Genomic DNA, 18944 nt, shown 5'->3' with positions numbered 1-18944 from the left:
AAAATCCATACACACAAATGGAATGAGTAAGTCTAAAATCAAAAGAATGTCCTTGGTAGGCCAGTAAAAACTGTGTTATAGCCTGAAACTTGGATGCAGAGTTTTAAAAATTATATCCTGTGGGCAAAATGGGAAGTATGCATTGGAGCCCTTCTGCTATAGAATGAGGTGGTTGACTTGCTGAAGTGCTGATGCCTGGGTTGCAAGCCAATCACAATATAGGTAAACTTGGCTGTTCTAGAAAATGCACAAGATGTGCTTATCAATTTGAGAACAATTGTCAGCATTTGTTGCTAATTGATACAACTCAAGCTCTCAAGAGAACAAAAGATAGAGCTTCGAGAAACTTCTGCCACAATGATCTACTTTTCCAACCACTAAAGATATTCGTGATTAAATAAAAAAAAGTGATGTAAACAATTTAGGCTTTTGTTACTGTGTAGTGTATTGGTATTTTGTGTAGTGTATTGGCATTGTGTAGTGTATTGGTATGTGGTAGTGTATTGGTATTGTGTAGAGTATTGGTATTTTGTGTAGTATATTGGTATTGTGTAGTGTATTGGTATTATGTAGTGTATTGGTATTTTGTGTAGTGTATTGGTATTGTGTAGTGTATTGTTATGTGGTATTGGTATTGGTATGTAGAGTGTCAACACTGGAAGCTCTATGGAGTCCAGTGAATCAATATTTTCCAAAAGACCAATGCCTCCTCGTGTTCACAATTGTCCCTGGATAAGAGAATCATTAAAAGAGTAAGAGGAACACGGATATTATTGTTGTCATGTGGGCAAGCATCACTAACTCAGAGACAGGTCACCAGTGACCCATGATCTCTGTGGAAGTGTCCATCAGAGAACTAGGAGAGAGAAATGCATCACAAAAGTGCTACTTAAGAAGATGGGCATACCCCAGGTTTTATAGGTACTACAAGGGGCAGCACCTCACCTTTGAACACAGATCAGACTCTTTGAACTTGTATCAGAATTTGTGAGCAAGCTAATACTTCTTCCCAAGGGACATAATTCTGAATCAAGACATTGAAAAAGAGATCCTTAAAAACACACATGGATTCTAGCGGTGCACGTGGTACATGGCTTTGTGGTGGTATTGTGTTCCCCGAAATATTGTGTGTTGCCCGAAATAAATTTATCTGGGGTCAGAGAGCAGGACAACCACAATATTAAATATGAGGCTAGGCAGTGGTAGCACACACCTTTAATCCTTGCATTTCAGAGACAGAAATACCTCTGGATCTCTGAGTTCAGGGCCACATTAGAAACAGCCAGGCTTGGTGACACATGCCTTTAATCCCAGAAATCCAGCCTTTAATCCCACGGAGTGTCAGCAGAAAGAGAAAGATTCTGTAAGGCGTGAGGACCAGAAACTAGAAGTATTTGGCTGGTTAAGCATTTGGCTGGTTAAGCTTTTAGGCTTTGGAGCAGCAGTTCAGCTGAGAGTCATTGGGATGAGGACACAGAAGCTTGCAGTCTGAGGAAACAAGACCAGCTGAGGAACTGGCGAGGTGAGGAAACTGTGGCTTGTTCTGCTTCTCTGATCTTCCAGCATCACCCCAATACCTGCCTCAGGTTTGCTCTTATTAATAAGACCTGTTAAGATTCATGCTACATGCCCTTAATCCCAGCACTTGGGAGGTAGAGGCAGAGGCAGAGGCAGAAGTGGAGGCAGGACGATCTTTATGAGTTTGAGGTTGGTTTGGTCCATATAGCAAGCTTCAGGTCTGCCAAATCTACATAGAACTTATCTCAAAGAAATAAACACAGTAACACAACAACAACAAATTTATTTTATTTGTGTGTGTGTGTGTGTGTGTGTGTGTGTGTGTGTGTGTGTGTGTGTAGGTGAGAGGACATCTTTCAGAAGTAGGTGGTTCTCTCCTTCCACAATGAGGATTCTAGGGGTCAAATTGAGGTCATCGAGATTTGCTGCACGTGCCTTCACCTACTGAGCTGTCTCATTGGCCCTCAACATTAGGGCTTCTTAAGCACGGAAGCTTAACTTTGCTGCTTTCCAGGGAAGCCTGCTTGCAACTCTGCACCCCTTTACCCTTCCGTGTTGGTCTAGCTCTTCCCCTCTCCCCTGCTCTCCCCTCCCCTCCCTTGTCCCACTTCCCTCCCTTATAGGAGCCCATAGACTCATGGCAGCATCATTCAAAATCTGCCTCGTGTAAAGGCACTTTTAAGAGAGAGGGAGGGACTTCGGAGGGAGTTCTAGAATTTCCCCAAGTCTTCCCAATATCCCGGGAGGCTATATTTGGAAGCACAGCAGAGGCCAAACCTCAGGATCCCCAGGATGTTCTCATCTGAAATGTTGAGAGCGGTGGACAGGAAAGGGCTTCGGAGTCCACTGAAGCTAACTCTCTAAATCTTACAGAGGAAACTGAGGCCCAGTGATGCAAACCGAGGATGGGCAAGCCGAGGGAGCCAGGAACCACCAGACCCACCCACGGCCTCCATCTCAGAGGGCCCTGCTGGGGAGGGAGGAGGCCGGGTGGTGAGAGTGAGGAAGAGGGGGAGGGCTGAAGTGGGAGTGGAAGACGCAGCCTCCCTGGGGCTGATTGGCTCCCGAGGCCAGTCCTCTCCACGAGGTTTATAAGAGTTAGGGCTGCCTTTGGTACCCAGCCCTCTCTCCCGCGCCTGGGAGAGTCACTGTCAGGACCTTGGTGAACCGGTGCTTAGCGGGACAGGAGACCGAGGAGGGGACAGAGCGATCGCGGAGCAGGGCGCCCGAGGAAGGGGCGCCGCGCCATGCGCCGGGCCAGCCGAGATTACGGCAAGTACCTGCGAGGCTCGGAGGAGATGGGCGGCGGCCCCGGCGCCCCGCACGAGGGTCCGCTGCACCCCGCGGCTGCGGCACCCGCCGCGCCGCCGCCCCCCGCGGCCTCTCGCTCCATGTTCCTGGCCCTCCTGGGGCTGGGGCTGGGCCAGGTGGTCTGCAGTGTCGCTCTGTTCCTGTACTTCCGAGCGCAGGTGAGTGGCTGCCTTCCCCCGTCCCGTTCTCTGCCGGGGAAACTGAGTCTGGCCCTCGGGCTGGACTCCTGGGATCTTGCCTAGTCTGGAAGTGACCCTCCAAGGAAGAGAACTTGGGGTCCTCCAGCTAGGTTCACCCGCGCCTTCTCCCCGCAGCGCGGTGCACAGATACTCTGGTTCTGGTAGAGGTTGGGTTTGAATTTCCCCCCCAGAAGCAGCATTGGTGGATCCCCTCTTGTGCAAGTGATCTCACACTTTCTCCCCCACCTTGCGTTTCCCACTTGCAGTTAAGAACCAACTTTAACCCATTTAGGGGAAAAGTGAGAGCTTTTCCAATGTCGTCAACTAACCTGTGGCTGCCTGGCTTTTCTGGCACGCTGGGACCACAGTGATAGAGTGTCAGTAGTCCTTGGAGCAGCTGGGGGTGACACTCTTGTCTCTAGATTCACAGAGTGACAGAGCTGCCAAATATTCTGGGTCCCAGGGCTGGGGCTCTGTGGCTTTTCTGGAGCTCAGGTTCTGAGGGGTGAAGGGACAGCCCCACTGTGCCTGCCTGTGAGGTGCACAGAGGAAGGAAGGTGAGTGTGTGTGTGTGTGTGTGTGTGTGTGAGTGTGTGTGTGTGTGTGTACAGCCTGACTACAATCTAGCCACTAACCAATCTTTGAAGAGAGGAAGAAGCTCCACGCTAAAGACTCAGAACCGCGGGGGAGATGGAAGAGAGGAAGGGGTAAATTTGTAATATTATGCTTTCTGGTGGTTTGCGCTCTTGTGTTTTCTTGGAAATTGCAGTGCACTTGGTTGGATTCATTCAAATACTCTTGTCTGCTGCTATGAACTCTTTCTCAGAGGAAGTGGGGGGCTGACTGTGCATATTTTTTATGGGAAAAGAAAGTAGGGTTTGGGCTTCGTTTGTTTCCAGAATCAAAGGTGATTACTAATCCAAACTGGATGCATTAAAATGTGCCGTTGTTTGGACTGCATGGGTTTTTGACATGTGCCAAAGTCTTGAACTGCCCTTTGGATCATAGGCTTTGTTAAATACTCAGATCTACTGGTTTGCAGTTTATACCACTGCTGTGGTTACCCACTAATGCAAAAATAGAAAGACCATAAACCAGTACTTCTGCAAACCCGTGTTAATAATCATACTTGTTACCAGTTGAGATTTTCTTCCTCAGACAAGGTTTGGGTGGTTTGATTGTGATATGAATCACACAAATCCTTATGAAAGTGAGTAAACAAACATTTCCTCCCCCTTCGTTGGGGTTCAAGGATCAATGAAGAGTGACTTATCTGTTGTTTTCTACCATCTAGCACATGTATGCTGAGCCGGCATAGTGTGTGGCACTATTAAATGCTATGGGATTGACTTAAGATCACTGTATATGCAGTCCCTATGACCCTATGTGTGTGGTGCCAAGGGATAGCGCATGCTTCCAATAAGCATATTATAATGGCTATTATAATTCTTTGCAAAGTGATTTTAGGCCTGAAGATGCAGTAGTTCCCAATGCCATTTTTTTCCCCCCAGAAAGAAGTGTGGAGTGAACATGTTCTAAGGGACGCTTAGTTTGCCAGGAACCTTGGGACTTGGCATGGCTGTGGAGGAGGGAATTCTATGGCAGTGAGGTGGCCTAAGATGTCTGTCACTCTAGTGGTGTGGTCACCTTCCATCACACAATAGTGTCGATGGCACAAGAAGAATAATGAAACAACCTTTTCCAGAGTAAACATGTAAGATAGCAAGCTAAGCCAGATGATTTTCCTTAGGAGAATTTAAGAGTATCAGATTTCTGGGTACAATTTTTCCCCTGTTTTTTTTTTTTTTCTTCCATCTCTCTTTCTCCTCTTTCCCTCCCTCCCTCTTCCTTCCCTCCCTCCCTTGCTAGCTAGGATCCCATGTAGGACCTCAAGCTTGTCATGTAGCCAAGGACATCACACCTCCCAAGAGCTAGGGTTGCAGGTGTGCACCCACTATGCCCTGTTTATGCGGTGTGGTGCCAGGGATGAAAGGCACAGAGCTTCCTGTGCATTAGCCAAACGCTCCACTAAGTGCACCATACCTCTAGTCCCCAATCGCTACAAAGATCCAGTCTCTAAGACTTACTTAAAATATTTTAGTCATTTTTCTGAGCCCAGGTCTATAACTACATTTTAAAAAGGTTGTCTCTGTCACTAGAGTATTAGGGAAAACATTTTTATTTGAGTATTCTGATTGCATCTCACTGAGTGTGGTATCCACACTTGATACTCAAGGAAATCCTACTCACTTAAGAGATACATTCAGAAACTCTTACACATTGATGTGAAATGCTGTGATGTCTGGAAATGTTTCAAATTAGTTGATGATAGAAAAATTGATAGAATAATTGATAGAAATCTGTGCAGGTGTAGAGCGCTCACAGCTTATATCTGAGGCATGGTTTCTAGCCATTTGTGAGTAATTGTTGAAGGTGGGTACCCAAGGGTTCAATCTACAATTCTTTTCACTTTTATTTATTTTGAAAACCTTCTATACTCTTAAGTATTGATGTCAAATAGTGGATAGTTTTATTTTTTTTAAGTTGTATTAAGTTCTGGATGAAATATTTGAAATTTCTGAATGCATTTGGATGAAAATGACATCATCTGGTATCAGAGAACACCTTTACAATTTAAGATAAAACAAGCCAGATTTATTATAGTTTAAAGACAGCGATCAGAAACAATATAAATTCTCTTCAGTGGGAGGATTGCAAGCTCAAGGCCAGCCTAGACTCAAAACAAAACAAAACAAAATTAAAAATAAAACCCAAACCAAATCTACTCATGTGTAAATGCTTAGCAGTGAAAGGGCACCCTGTGTTTTTCTGATTGCCTGTGCCTGTGCCTACATTTTGAAAAGACCTAGATCCAGGGTAGGCCGCTTTTCTCCCACCAGGCCTGCCAAAGGGAAGAGGGTATGTGGCTTGTGCTATGTCTTTACCACATACTTTGGTTTGCAAAGAAAAAAAAGCCTTTCTAAAATGCTACTTGTAAAGTTGTGTGCGTATATGTGTGGTGTGTGTACTGTGTGAGTAGTGTGTATATTGTGTGTGTGTGTGTGTTTTATGTGTGTGATGTGCATATGTGGTGTGTGTGTAGTATGTGTGTGTATAGTATGTGGTATGTGTATATATGGTATGTGTGTGTAGTGTGTGTGCGTGTTTGTATGGTGTGTGTGTGTGTGTGTGTGTGTGTGTGGTGTGTGTGTATGTGGTATGTGTGTGTGCTGTGTGTGTATGGTATATGTGTGGTGTGTATGTGGTGTGTGTGTGTGTATGTGGTATATGTGGTATATGTGTAGCTTGTGTGTGGTGTATGTATGTGTTTGGTGTGGGGTGTATATTTGTGGTGTGTGTGTGTGTGTGTGTGTGTGTGTGTGTGTTATATGTGTTTGTGGTATGTGTGTGTTCTGTGTGTATATGGTATATGTGTGGTGTGTATGTGGTATATGTGCTGTGTGTGTAGTGTGTGTGTGTGTGTGTGTGTGTGGTGTATGTGTGTATATGTGTGGCGTGTGTGTGGTGTATGTATATGTTTGGTGTGGTGTGTGTATGTGCCATATGTGTGTAGTGTGTACGTGTGTATATGTGTGGTGTGTGTGTGGCCATACTAATGCTAAGAGTTTAGCTGAAAGGGAAGCCTTCAGAAGGCTGGAGCTGTTTTTGTTTTTACACTCCGCTCTCACTTTCCCTGTCCACACAGCAGCTTTCCTGGCTGCTCTTCACCCAGGACAGCAGTCAGGACTGCACATCTGTTGTGAGGTGGGCAGGCAGCTTGTCTGAAAAACTGATAAGGAAGCAGCCCAAATGTCAAGCATCCTGCCTCATTTAACCCTATGAAAAGATGATCGGTTTCAAGGAAGTTCACCAAGAAAAAAAAAGTTCATTTCCTCACCACGGCACATCTGATCATCTGATAGGTGCATTTTCAAAGTGCCCTCCGTGTGTGTGTGTGTGTGTGTGTGTGTGTGTGTGTGTGTGTGTGTGTGTTACTGGGGATGGAACCCAGGGCCTCCAGTATATGCTTCCTTTCCCATTTAAAATCAGGTAGGTGTTAGTGTTTGCAGGCACACATGTAGGTGTGACTCACTGTGACTCAGTTTGCTGGGCTCTTTTGTGGAATGTCAGCTGATATGCCTTCATGTCATGAAGATGGGGTGCTTGCTTGTTCAGAATCCCACCCCTACCCCCACCCCCTCAGCATCTAGCTTGGAATCTGACATACTCAATTGACTGAAAGGTCCTTTCAAATCATTGGCTACCCTACACATCTTTCCATTTCTAATTTACTATTATGCAAAATATCTAGTAGTTAAAATGGTATTTTCACCCATGCAAATCCAGACTGCTGTACACCCCAAAATACACTGTTGGGTGGGAGTTACATATATTTGGTCACTCTAAGCACTCTTGTGTTTTCCCCTAACAACCTCACTCTGGACCTGCTTTCCTTGACCCTCACTCACCTGTGCGTGGTCCAGTTCCTCTTAAGCTTCTTCCCTTCCTGTTGCCTGGGCACCTGAAGGAGAGGGCACGTCTGGTTACAGTTATAAAGTGGATTTCTAACTTGTCATCCTTAAGGAAGCAAATAAGCAGAAAATTAAAAGTTAACTTTGCCATGTAATCCTGATTTTTTTTTTTTTTTTTGTCACAGTAATTGATAAGGTTTGGAGATGTGAGTAGTGGTTCTCAAGTGCATTTCTGAAGTATTTGAAGAAAGATTCAACAACTGAATTTAACTTAGGCATGTGATAAAATTGGCTGAGAGGTCCAAGTGAGGTCGGGCCACTGGCACTTTTTCCTTTCCTTTCCTTTTCCTTTCCTTTCTTTTTTAAAGAGAGAAAGGACAGACTTTACATGCCACTTTTTTTTTTTTTAAATTTGTACCAAGTCATGAACTGTTATTAAGTGGTGCAATATTGTGTTAATTACTGAATCTTGGCCAGGGGCATTTTAATAGCAGAAGAGCTGTATGAATTTGTGTATTTTAAAGCATCACTTGTTGGAGTTGAATATGGAGAAGATGACCTTGGATTCAGTTAAAAGGCAGCTCCCTGTGAGTCCAAACTGGTAATTAGCCGCAGCCTGAGTATTGACAGTGCTGGGCCTGCAGCTTCTGTAGGAAGGCCTTTGGCTGGTTTGTAGGATGCAAGCTTAATGAACTTTGCTTAGGGTATCCAGGCATTTCCTAATGCCACATGGTCCCTTCAGTTCAGCCCTTGTGTGCTAGTAAGCCATTGCAGAATTCTGCTTCCCTGAGGTCTGAATTTGGTGGTCCTTCATATCAAGTTCCCACACATGTCTGGTTTTATAGGATACTATTGACTTAAATGAGCCTTTTTCAAAAGTACAATTGAGCCGGGTACTGTGGTACACCCCTTTAATCTCGGGACTAGGGAAGCAGAGACAAGCTAGTCTTTGAGAGTTCCAGGCCAGTCTGGTTGCCATAGGGAGTTCCACATCTGCCAGGGCTATATAATGAGGCTCTTGTGTAAAATAAAAATAATAATAATAATAATAATAAAAATAATAATAATAATAATAAAAGAAGATTGGCAGCTTCCCTTCAGTGAACACTCACATTCCCAGATTTGTACTAATTATTTCAAAGAAAATAAATGGAATAAATATGCATTGCAAATAATTTTGTTTCATGGTAGGACCTCACCCACGTTTACAGATTATCCTTATATATCTCAGAACTTTAATATTTATTTTTACTTATGTGTGTGTATGTGTCCATGTGAGTATGCCACATGTGTGCTGGCACTTTCAGAGAGCAGAACGGGGGTCAGATTTCTCAGAGTTGGAGTCACAGGCAGCTATGAGCTGCCAAACTTCGGTGCTGGGAACCAAACTCTGATCCTCTGGAAGAGCAACAAGTACTCTTAGCTGCTGAGACATCTCTCCAGCCCCAGACCATGTTTATATCTGTATGACTAGAATAATAAAGCATACATCCATGTGCGTGTGTTTGGTAAAAGACTGTTTCTAGGAGTTTTGGGTATAGAGAGGATGGATACCTTTTAGTTCCTGAGGTTTGGTTAATAAGGGCAAACATCTTTCAGATTACTTTTATCTAATTAAATTGGAGAGAGAAGGTGTTATTTCTGGCTGCACTTTGGTTGTTATAAACTTATGTATTTTCCCTTTGCGTTTAGTTTAGTCTATTTTTTTTAACTACTGATAAGTAGATGTTCATGAAGTACTTTGACTTTTGGAAGAAAGAGGGCAAGTTAAGCTGTTGTTAAAACAATGAAACTCAGCTGGGTGGTGGTGGCACATAACTTTAATTCCAGCACTCGGGAGACAGAGGCAGGTGGATCTCTACGAGTTCAAGGCCAGCCTGGTCTACAGAGCAAGTTCCAGGACAGCCAGGGCTACACAGAGAGATCCTGTCTCAAACATCAAAACAAAACAGAACTGAAGAAACAAACAACAAAAGACAAAGGAAAAGAACAACCACAACAATAACAAACTCCATTTTCTATGGTGGTTGATGCCACTGCAAAGCCTTATGGGAGCTTGGGAAGTAGAAGACAGGCTTCTTGAACAGCACCCAGAGAGATGCTTGGCTGGAAACTTTTTTTCAATGTGATGTTCAGTTAGAAACTCCATGGGGATGTTTTGGGCAAGATGAACCTTATATTTTAGCATTTCCTAGCACTTGCCCATATGGTGTGCACAAGTACCCTCTCCAACCCTGATGTGAAGACAGACAGCACATTTACATGTTTGTAGGATCCAGGTTCAGAAGTACCGGTTAAACAGATATTCATCTGAAAGAGAAGCCACACTCCTGGCTTTGTTTTGTCTTATTTATGTAGGTGCCATGCTTCAGATCTCCAACTGGCTTCATCTCCAGGTAGTTTATTCTAATATGCTGTATGTGCCCTGTCTTTCTTGTTTATGAGCTAGGGTCTTTCACTGTAGCCCAGGCTGTCCTCAGACTCACACTGATCCTTCTGCTTCAGCTTCTCAAGTCCTGAGATTATAATTGTGAACTAGCAGTCTAGCTTGATGAGTCTTTCCTTGCCTGCTTGCATCACATACGCTAGCCTTCATACCTCTCTGTCCGTGAAATTCATCCCCCATGAACCAGACAAACACATTTCTGTTAAGAATCTACAACATTGTATAGAGTGGATGATTGTCAGCTACTCATCAGAATGAATTAGAAGTCAGTGTGTTTGGGACAATGGAGATGGATCTCTCAATAAAGGACTTGCCACCCAAATTGTGGTGATGGGAAACAGAGACAAGAGGAACCTGAGGTCTTGCTGGCTAGCCAGTCTAGCCAATGGGCGAGCCGCAGGTTCAATGAAACACTCCATCCCAAAAAACTAAAATGGAGTGTCCTGGAGGAAGATATCCAGTATCAACCCCTGGCTTCCACACGTGCATGTATAGGTGCTCACACCCACACATGCATGCATATACACTTACACAAAACAACAACAACAACAACAACAACAACAACAACAACAACGAGATGTTTTCGTCAACTGGAGGGTAATGTTTTTTAATTACCTCCCACTAAGGGATATAAAGCGCTAAGCATCACCCTTTTATTTTTGAGTCACGTTTCATTAACTATAATCCCTTTAATATCCTTTCCCCCTCTCAGATGGATCCGAACAGAGTGTCAGAAGACAACACTCGCTGCATTTATAGAATTCTGAGACTCCATGAGAACCCAGGTTTACAGGACTCGACTATGGAGAGTGAGGACACAGACGCACTACCTGACTCATGCAGGAGGATGAAACAGGCCTTTCACGGGGCTGTGCAAAAGGTAAGTTCACCCTGAACTGGTTAAGGCTAGGGTTCTCGCTAGAACCGTTGACTCTGTTCTTTTGTTTTAATAAGTTGTGAAGGAGCTGATGAGGCTTCTTAAAGAGAATTCTCTTGAAGTTGGTGGTGGTCAGTTTCTTTCCTTTCTTCTTTGTTTTTTGCTCCTTGTTTTCCAAGATAGGGTTTCACTGTGCAGCCCTGGCTGTCCTGGAACTCACTCCATAGACCAGGCTGGCCTTGAACTCACAGAAATCTGCCTGCCTCTGGCCTCCGGAGTATGCCACCACGCCCTGGCTGTTTCCTTTCTTTTTAAGAGGAGGGATTTGAATGTGTTTCTACCAAGAGAATCGAAGTGACTACAGTTTGTAGACAACCACTTTGTTAGTTTGAATCTTTGATCTAAAAAACCACATTCCAGGTTTTCGGACCTTCTAGTGGCTCTTTCCCCATTTGCTTCTGAAGGATTCCCTGTTGCACACCTGTGGCCTGAGCTCCCAGGAGGATCCCTGTAACTGGCCCTCTGCTGTCAGGTGTGGTGAGAGGCAGGTGTGGTGATAGGTGAGGTGGAAATCACCTGCCTCCTTTCTCATTTGCTGGGAGAGCTGGGTAATAAGAGAGATGAGACTGGAGAAGCCGGGTGACACCAGGGTATCAGCCTTAGATTCCTGAGTAAAGCCACCTGGGAATTCTGCTGCCTCCGAATTACCGTACTTACTGACTCCACCAAAAACTGGGTAGAAGTCCAGTGCTACATGCTGTATGTCTGCATGTGAACCCCCACCCACCAGCCCTCCCGGCTTGCAGTTCACTACTTCTCCTGTTGTCTCATTATCTCAGAGTAACCCGGGCACTCTCAAAGCTGTTGGACCTCAGATTTGTTAAACTTTACAGTTCTAGCTTAGTTCACCAGAGAGGGAGCAGAGATCTAAAAATCTACAAGTACAGGAGGAAAGAGTAAGTTGTAAAACTAATTAAGGTAAATATAATGCTTTCAAGGGGAGGCTTGCTGCATTTTATTCCATTTAAGGGACCGCTGATTATCAGCTCCCATCACTGCGTCACATCACTAAGACATTATGCTGACTAACGTGGCCATCACCGATTCGATCCTACTTGAACCTTCATTTCAGAGATGATCCACCAAAGCTGAGTGTCACAGAGTCAGGGAAATAGATGATGACTCCATGGAGCAAGCCTGCAAAGGCGTGTTGCTTGCAACAGCTATGATCTGTCTTTGTGAAATATATGTCTATATAATTTAATACAGGATGAAATTACTTTAAATAAGTGAGCAGGGTTGGATTAGGGATTAAAGAATTTCACCATTGTTAAAAAGTGATGGCCTTTCTTGGTCGGGGGATGGAGCTTCATGGTGGGATGATGCATGCTTAGTGTGGCTGAGGCTCTGGGTTCAAGTTCAGAATATGGTAAACTAGGACGGAGACCAGACGAGAAGAACCAGCTGCTTGTATTAAAGGTTACCAGGTACGGTGGCTCACGTCTGTAATTCCAAACTGAGGTTGGGGGATTGTGAGTTTGAGGTTAGCGTGAGCTACATAGTGAGACACTCCCTCGGAGGGGAAGGAGGGAGGGAGAGAGAGCCTAGTTTTTTTCTATTAACAGATAATTATGGGTTCTCAAGAGGAGTGGGACTTTATTTCATTAATTTTGTGCTTTACTTGTTATGCTATAGGAGTTTACATGTTAGAAAACATGGGCAATTTATAAAAAGCCTTTTAAAAGCTCAGTGAAGTATTACAATAAGCCAGTGTACATCGGTAAAATATACACATTATTGTAACACCCAATGTGTGCTAGAGGGGGAAGATTCTAGCTCTTCCTAGGCCTGATCTTTAGGCAGGAGATGAATGTTACCCAAACCTTATCATTACAGCTAACCAGCATCCATATGGGGTAACTGTGGACCTAGGCCTTTCGCCATACCTTTTTTGCTTAGACCCAATAATTTGCTCTTTTATCCCAGTCAAATGAATGGTCTACCAGATGAATTATCCTTTGATGGAAATCATTGGTTAAGGTGACGTCTGTGATATTTTCCAGAGTAGTCAGGTTTCTAATTCGTCCTGGTGTTGATAAAAATAGGACGGTAGAGTAGGCATCCTGGAAGTAGATTTACATCTTAACTTGAGTTCTAACAGATATTGAGCGAACCCATACAACAGTTCATGTGCAGCTGCACCAGTATTGAGAGATCAGCTCCCGCAGTGGTAGCACATACCAGACATGAGTGCAATATCACATTATAGGCGTGCAGAAAGTGGTGTTTACCCAGCTCATTGTGGTCAGACAAGTAATCTTGTTTTTCCCTCCTTTTTTGTTTGTGGCTAGGGTTTCTTGGCTTCCCCCCTCCCCGCTTTAGCACAGAACTCTGAAAGCCTCCTACTGGTCCAGTTCTACCAACCGCAGTTTATAAAGTCTATCATAACAGTCTATGACAATAAAAAAGAAAAACGCTGGTACAGATGTGGTGTCTGACTTGTAAAAGGATGCCTGTTTTCAATTTTGGCAGCCGTGCTGGGCTCTGCCTAGCCAGCCAGGCTTGGGCAAAGTGGTGAGTTCAGGGCTTACCCAGGACTGCTCTGCGTGGCAGGCAGGGCACTCGCCCTAGACCTTCTGTCTGGACTCCGTGGATAGACACGCATCAAGCAAATAGTGTGAGCCCACAGGGCTGTGACTCTACCTGCCTTCAGTGTGCCGGCTTGTTGATTTCACTCTGGGGCCTTTTTTATAGAAAAAAAAATTGTCCAAAATTTGTCTGTCCAAGTATTTAGATGAGTGATATAAAAGGAAGAAATCGATAGATGTCACCTTGTTGTCCGTCTGCAAGGAGGTACTCTGTGCCTTGAAGGGGGTTTAAAGAAGCAAGAGGGTGTATGGGTTGCCTTATTTATTTGCTTATTTATTTATTTATTTATTTATTTATTTATTTATTTATTTATTTAATCTATATAGGTCTTTTGCCTTTATGTACATACCTCTGTGTACCACATGTGTGCCTAGTACTCTCAGAGGCCAGAGAAAGGAGCCAGATCCTTTGGAACTGAAATTATGAGCAGGCATGTGGGTGCTGGGAACTGAACTCAGGTCCTCTGGGAGGGCAATCAGTGTTCTTAACCACTGAGCCATCTCTCTAGTCCCTGTACTTGTTTTTCATATTAGCTTTTAAAAGCTAGACTTTAGATTATGAATTGTGTTTCTGTGTGTATGCCTGTGCGCATGCATATGTGTGTGTGTGTGTGTGTGTGTGTGTGTGTGTGTGTGTGTAAGCACACTCACCCCTGCTTGTGTATAGAGAGGCTATAGAGACTGACATCAGGTGTCTTCCTCTATTGAGCTCCACCTTGTTTTTATTTTGAGACGGAGTATCTCATATAATGTGGAGCCTGCTCGTTTGGTGAGACTGGTTGGTCAGTGAGCCCCCAGGGTCTGCCTGGCCTTTCTCCCAAGCCCTGGGGTTGTAGATGGGCATTGCCATGCCTGGCTTTCATGTGGGCTCCAGGGCTCCTAACTCAGGGCTTCATGCTTGTTCATCAAATAATTCTCCCCTGAGCCATCTCTACAGACCTGAATTATAAATGTTTTTTAATGCATATGATACATAAGACTGCTTTTATTTAATATTTATGTAAAAACTGTCTTATTGGAGAACATTAATATTTTTCCCTTGGTAGGGCTTGAGAGAAGGCTGTGTTGGTAAAGTGTTTGGAAGACCCGAGTTCAAATTTTCAAAAGCCAGGAGGGACTGGAGAGATGGCTCAGCGCTTAAAAATACTTGCTACTCTTCCCGAGGACCCAGGTTCGATTCGCTGCTGTCTGTAATTCTAGTTTCAGGTGATCTGACAACTTCTTCTGGCTTCCCTTACCACCAGGCATGCATGTGGCGTATATACAGATGCAGGCAAAACCCCTATCCATATGAAATAAAAGAAAAATCCAGGAATAGGTTCTTCTGTTTCCTATACCATGGAAGAAGAGATAAGCAGATCCCGGAAGCTCGCTGGAGAGTCAGCCTGGCATTTGTGACCGATACCAGGCCAGTGAGAGACCTGTCTTAAACAAAAAAGTGAATAACAAAAACATAAAGTCATGTGGTACTTGTGTGTCACACACTCACACTCACACTCACACTTGTAATTTACCTGATAATGTCTGGGGCTGAGGTAGCTCAGTGTCCCCTAGCATAAGACCTCCTGCATGGGAGGCTCCACTAGCCTCCAGGTGAGCTGCCATTTACCCATAAAGCTTGAGGAAGGGGCTGCCTAGAACCAACAGGGAAAAAGATCGTTATGAATATGCCATGAGCAGTCTTCAACATTCGCTCAAACAAAAAAGCAAACAACAAACAGAAAAAGTGCTCATAATGCTGAATAATAATAAAAAAAAATGTCCATAGACTGTGGAACAAAGCTGTAAGTTTCCCTAGGCTGAGGACTCTAGTCAGCTCTTGAATGTATCTCACACCTATCTTATTTTTGGGATTGTCTGAAAAAAAAAAAAAAGAACCAATGAATGATGGGCCACTTACTGAACTCTGTAGACTAAGATTCTTGAGTGAAGTGGAGTATCATCGACCAATTTCTAAGCCATTCAGCAATGTTATAAGGGTGGTTCTTTCTCATCCGGTATGGCAGATACATGCTTGGTGGTCATGAATGGCCGCTGTGGACAATACGCCCCACTTCCAGAACAATCGGGTGCATTTTGTGAGGTGGCATCTCTGGCTAGACACTCCTGTCCCATGTCCTGTGGAAATGTTTGCTTCTCCACAGCCTGGTCTCTCTGTAGATGGAGACCCAGAATGTGTACTGGGGTCTTGACTCTGGTTTCTTCTATAAGTGCAGTTGTGTAAAACTCTCCAATTCCATTACCAAATATGAAAATCCAACAATAAGAACTAGGGCAATAGCTCAGTGGTTAAGAGCATTTCTGCTCTTGCAGAGGATCTGGGTTCAGTTCCCAGCACTCATATTTTGGTTCCCAACCACCTGATGTCCTCTTCTGACCTTTGTGGGTGCTGTACACATGTGGTGCACATACATTCATGCAAGCAAAATGTTCACACAATCAAATAAATAAATCTAGAAACAAACAAACACCAACCAACCCAATGATGTCAATGACAATCAAGTTGTCTTCTTTACAGACATCTGATCCTCTAATGCAGTGGTTCTCAACCTGTGGGCCATGAGCCCCTGGGGGGGATCACATATCAAATATCTTACATACCAGATATTTACATTATAATTCATAACAGTAGTAAACTTACAGTAATGAAGTAGCAACAAAATAATTTTATGATTGGGGTCCCCACAACATGAGGAATTATATTAAAGGTTCACAGCATTAGGAAGGTTGAGAAACCCTGCTCTAATGCCTTACTGGAGAAGTAGGGTAAGAAAATCATCATTGGAGCACCATTGTTATCCTGAGGTAGTCAGTATACATTTAGCATCATTGCCTTTATAATTTATAATGTACATGCTCACTGTACCCTCATTGTAAGACTAGTGAACTCGGCACTTCTGATACTTTGCTCTGCAATGAAATAGTCATTGCTACTTGACATCTTCTCAATTGGAAGAATCTTATAAAGGGAAATGGCTGGGTAGGTTTCTTCTCTATTATACTCCTAAGATGAGCCATCCAGGGCTGAATTCTCTTTCTTCAACATGTCTGTATCTTCTTTGTGTCCAGGGTGGCCTCTTGGACTGCCATGTTTAGATAGGAAAAGGGTAACAGACAAAGTGAAGGCCCCACGTGCAAGTGATACCTCTGGACTAATACATCCTGCTGGCTAGACATCTAGCTTCCAGCTGAGTTCCCATTGCCATATCATGCTTGAGGAGGAGGCTGCCTAGAAGCAACAAGGAGGAGAGAGAGAGGTGCCATGGGCAGTCTCTGGCATACATTAGCTCTGGATAAGTAGGAAAGTGGACTCACTATACACAACATGCATATACTCTCCCATATATACCCGCATAGATGTTCATATATATATGGATCAAGAGTTAACACAAATCTGAATAGCTTTGGTGGTCAGGATTTTATTTTCTAAAGTTTACATTTAGGTAACTAGAGAGATCAAGAGAGAGCATGGAAGAGAGATTGAAAAACAGATTTAACAGCATTCACCCATTTAAGAAAGTGTCACAGGCCCATCTAGACATATACATCCATAATGTTGATTGCCATTTGCCATTTTTGGCTAGATTTTATGAATTCAGAAATGTTTACTCAAAACCAGAATGTTCATCATGTAGAGCGATTGTTTTCTTTTTTCCTAGTGGAACTCTGATTTTTTAAAATTCCAATGTTGATTATTAGAAAAAGCCCAGCCAAGATTGTGTGCACGCTTTTAATCCCAGCACTTAGGAGGCCGAGGCAGGTGGATCTCTGTGAGTTGGAGAACAGCCTGATCTATAGCTTGGTAAATTCCAGGATAGTAAGAGAAAAAAAAAAAAAAAAAAAAAAAAAAGCCTTTCCCCAGATTTCAACTGAAGTAATTTAGAAATCAATGAAAATTTAATAGGTTATGTCTGCCTGGAGACTCTCGAGTTGTTATGTAGACATTATTTCTCATAGGCTTTCTAATCTCAAAAGAAAGATCAAGGGGGGGGGATTCAAATCCCATTTACTGTCTTTTTGCTTTTGTGTTCAAGAATATGTATCCTAAGAGAGTTTCTTATAAACACAGAAGGAAACTTGAGTTTGGGTCACTGGTGTTCCCAAGTCGAGATGTTAGTCATATAGTGGTTTTCCAGCAGGATTCCGTCTTCCCTTGCCATAATAGTTTTGGGAATTGCAATCAACCTCAATCATATTTAGTGTGTATGAAAGCTATCTTTATGGGAAATCTGAAGTACAATCCACAGAGATTTCCTACAGAGCCAAAGCCATCTGTATTAGTGACTTTTCTGTTGATGTGATAAAACACCATGACCAAGGCAACTTACAGAAGAGAGGGTCTGTTTGGGCTTATGGGTCTAGAGAGAGAAGAGCCCCTCATGGCAGAGAAGTGTAGCAGCACACAAAAGCATGGTAGCTGGGGTTGGATGCTAAGAGCTCAAATTGTGAATAATAAGCACAACAGAGAGAGACACAGAGAGAGAGACACAGACACAGACACACAGACACACAGACACACACACACACAGAACATTGGGATTGGCAGCAGACTTTGAAAGCTTAAAGTCCATCTCCAGTGACATACTTTCTCTAGCAGAGCTGTACCTTCTAAACCCCCACAAACAGTGCCATCAAGTGTAACGATGTCCTGTGGAGGACATCGTTATTTAAACCGCAATACCATCTACTGCCATTTGCTCAACAAAAGACCGTTGGCAGCATCCTTAATCTCAGGAGAGCCCAAGAGAAGTAGGCAAAAGCCGGGAGTATTGCAAACTACCCAGCAAGTGATGTCAGAGGTGAGCATCCCAAGTTATCTGTGCTATGAATACCCCAGGATGGAAGAAAAGCTCTTTTGAATGGGCACCTTGAAAGAGACAACGTTAGAAGGATCTACCTGAGAGAGGGCTTCCATGATGGGCCGACTTCAGACACTTAGTGGAGCTTGTGTTCTAAGGGGTGGGTTGTGCACACATGAGAGTGGCAGCCTGTGGAGCGGAGGGAAGGAAAAGTCCCAGGGCAGTGTTTTTCAATCTAGCTCCATCTTCAATGAACTTGGAGCCCTTGCTTGTTTGTTTTTTTTAAGAGCTCCCAGATCCTTGGCCAGAGGTTCTGACTAGGGGGCCACAAGAGTGGACCCTGTGATGCCTCCAAACCATCCTAAGTGCTAAGAGCCATGGGAGGACAGAACAGCCATTTTTTACACTTCTTCTTAATGAACTGAATATGCAAAAGAGAATGAAGACTATTGTCTAGAAAAGGTGGGGTTAGAAGCTGGAGAGAGTTGTCTATATCAGAGATGATCTGACGCCCAGTGCCTGTTGATCCTGAAGTTCAGGGTCGGGAGGAGGTCCATTCTAAGGAACTTCCTGGTCACTAAGATGCTGCTCCAGTCCTTGATCTTGGCCTTTTGTGATTGCTGTGGCGATCACAGCAGTAGCTGGGGTGAAATTACTGATTCAAAATGCTAAGGGTCCAAGTCTTCCAGAACAT

General features: G+C 43.8%; 1 protein-coding gene across 1 annotated transcript in view; it reads left to right on the top strand.

Moving 5' to 3' along the window:
- Window positions 1-2765: 2765 nt before the first annotated feature.
- The window catches only part of Tnfsf11 (TNF superfamily member 11), a 29914-nt gene continuing 13735 nt past the window's right edge, over window positions 2766-18944 (top strand). Inside the window, exons 1-2 of the mRNA XM_036198665.1 lie at window positions 2766-2987; window positions 10639-10806. Coding sequence (XP_036054558.1) covers window positions 2766-2987; window positions 10639-10806 — 390 coding nt within the window. The remainder of the gene's footprint in view (window positions 2988-10638; window positions 10807-18944) is intronic.

The sequence above is a fragment of the Onychomys torridus genome, chromosome 9 (assembly GCF_903995425.1).
Source record: "Onychomys torridus chromosome 9, mOncTor1.1, whole genome shotgun sequence".
NCBI classification, from domain to species: Eukaryota; Metazoa; Chordata; class Mammalia; order Rodentia; family Cricetidae; genus Onychomys; species Onychomys torridus.
The sequence above is the reverse complement of the archived record's forward strand: the minus strand, read 5'-3'. Positions and strand labels throughout refer to the sequence as shown.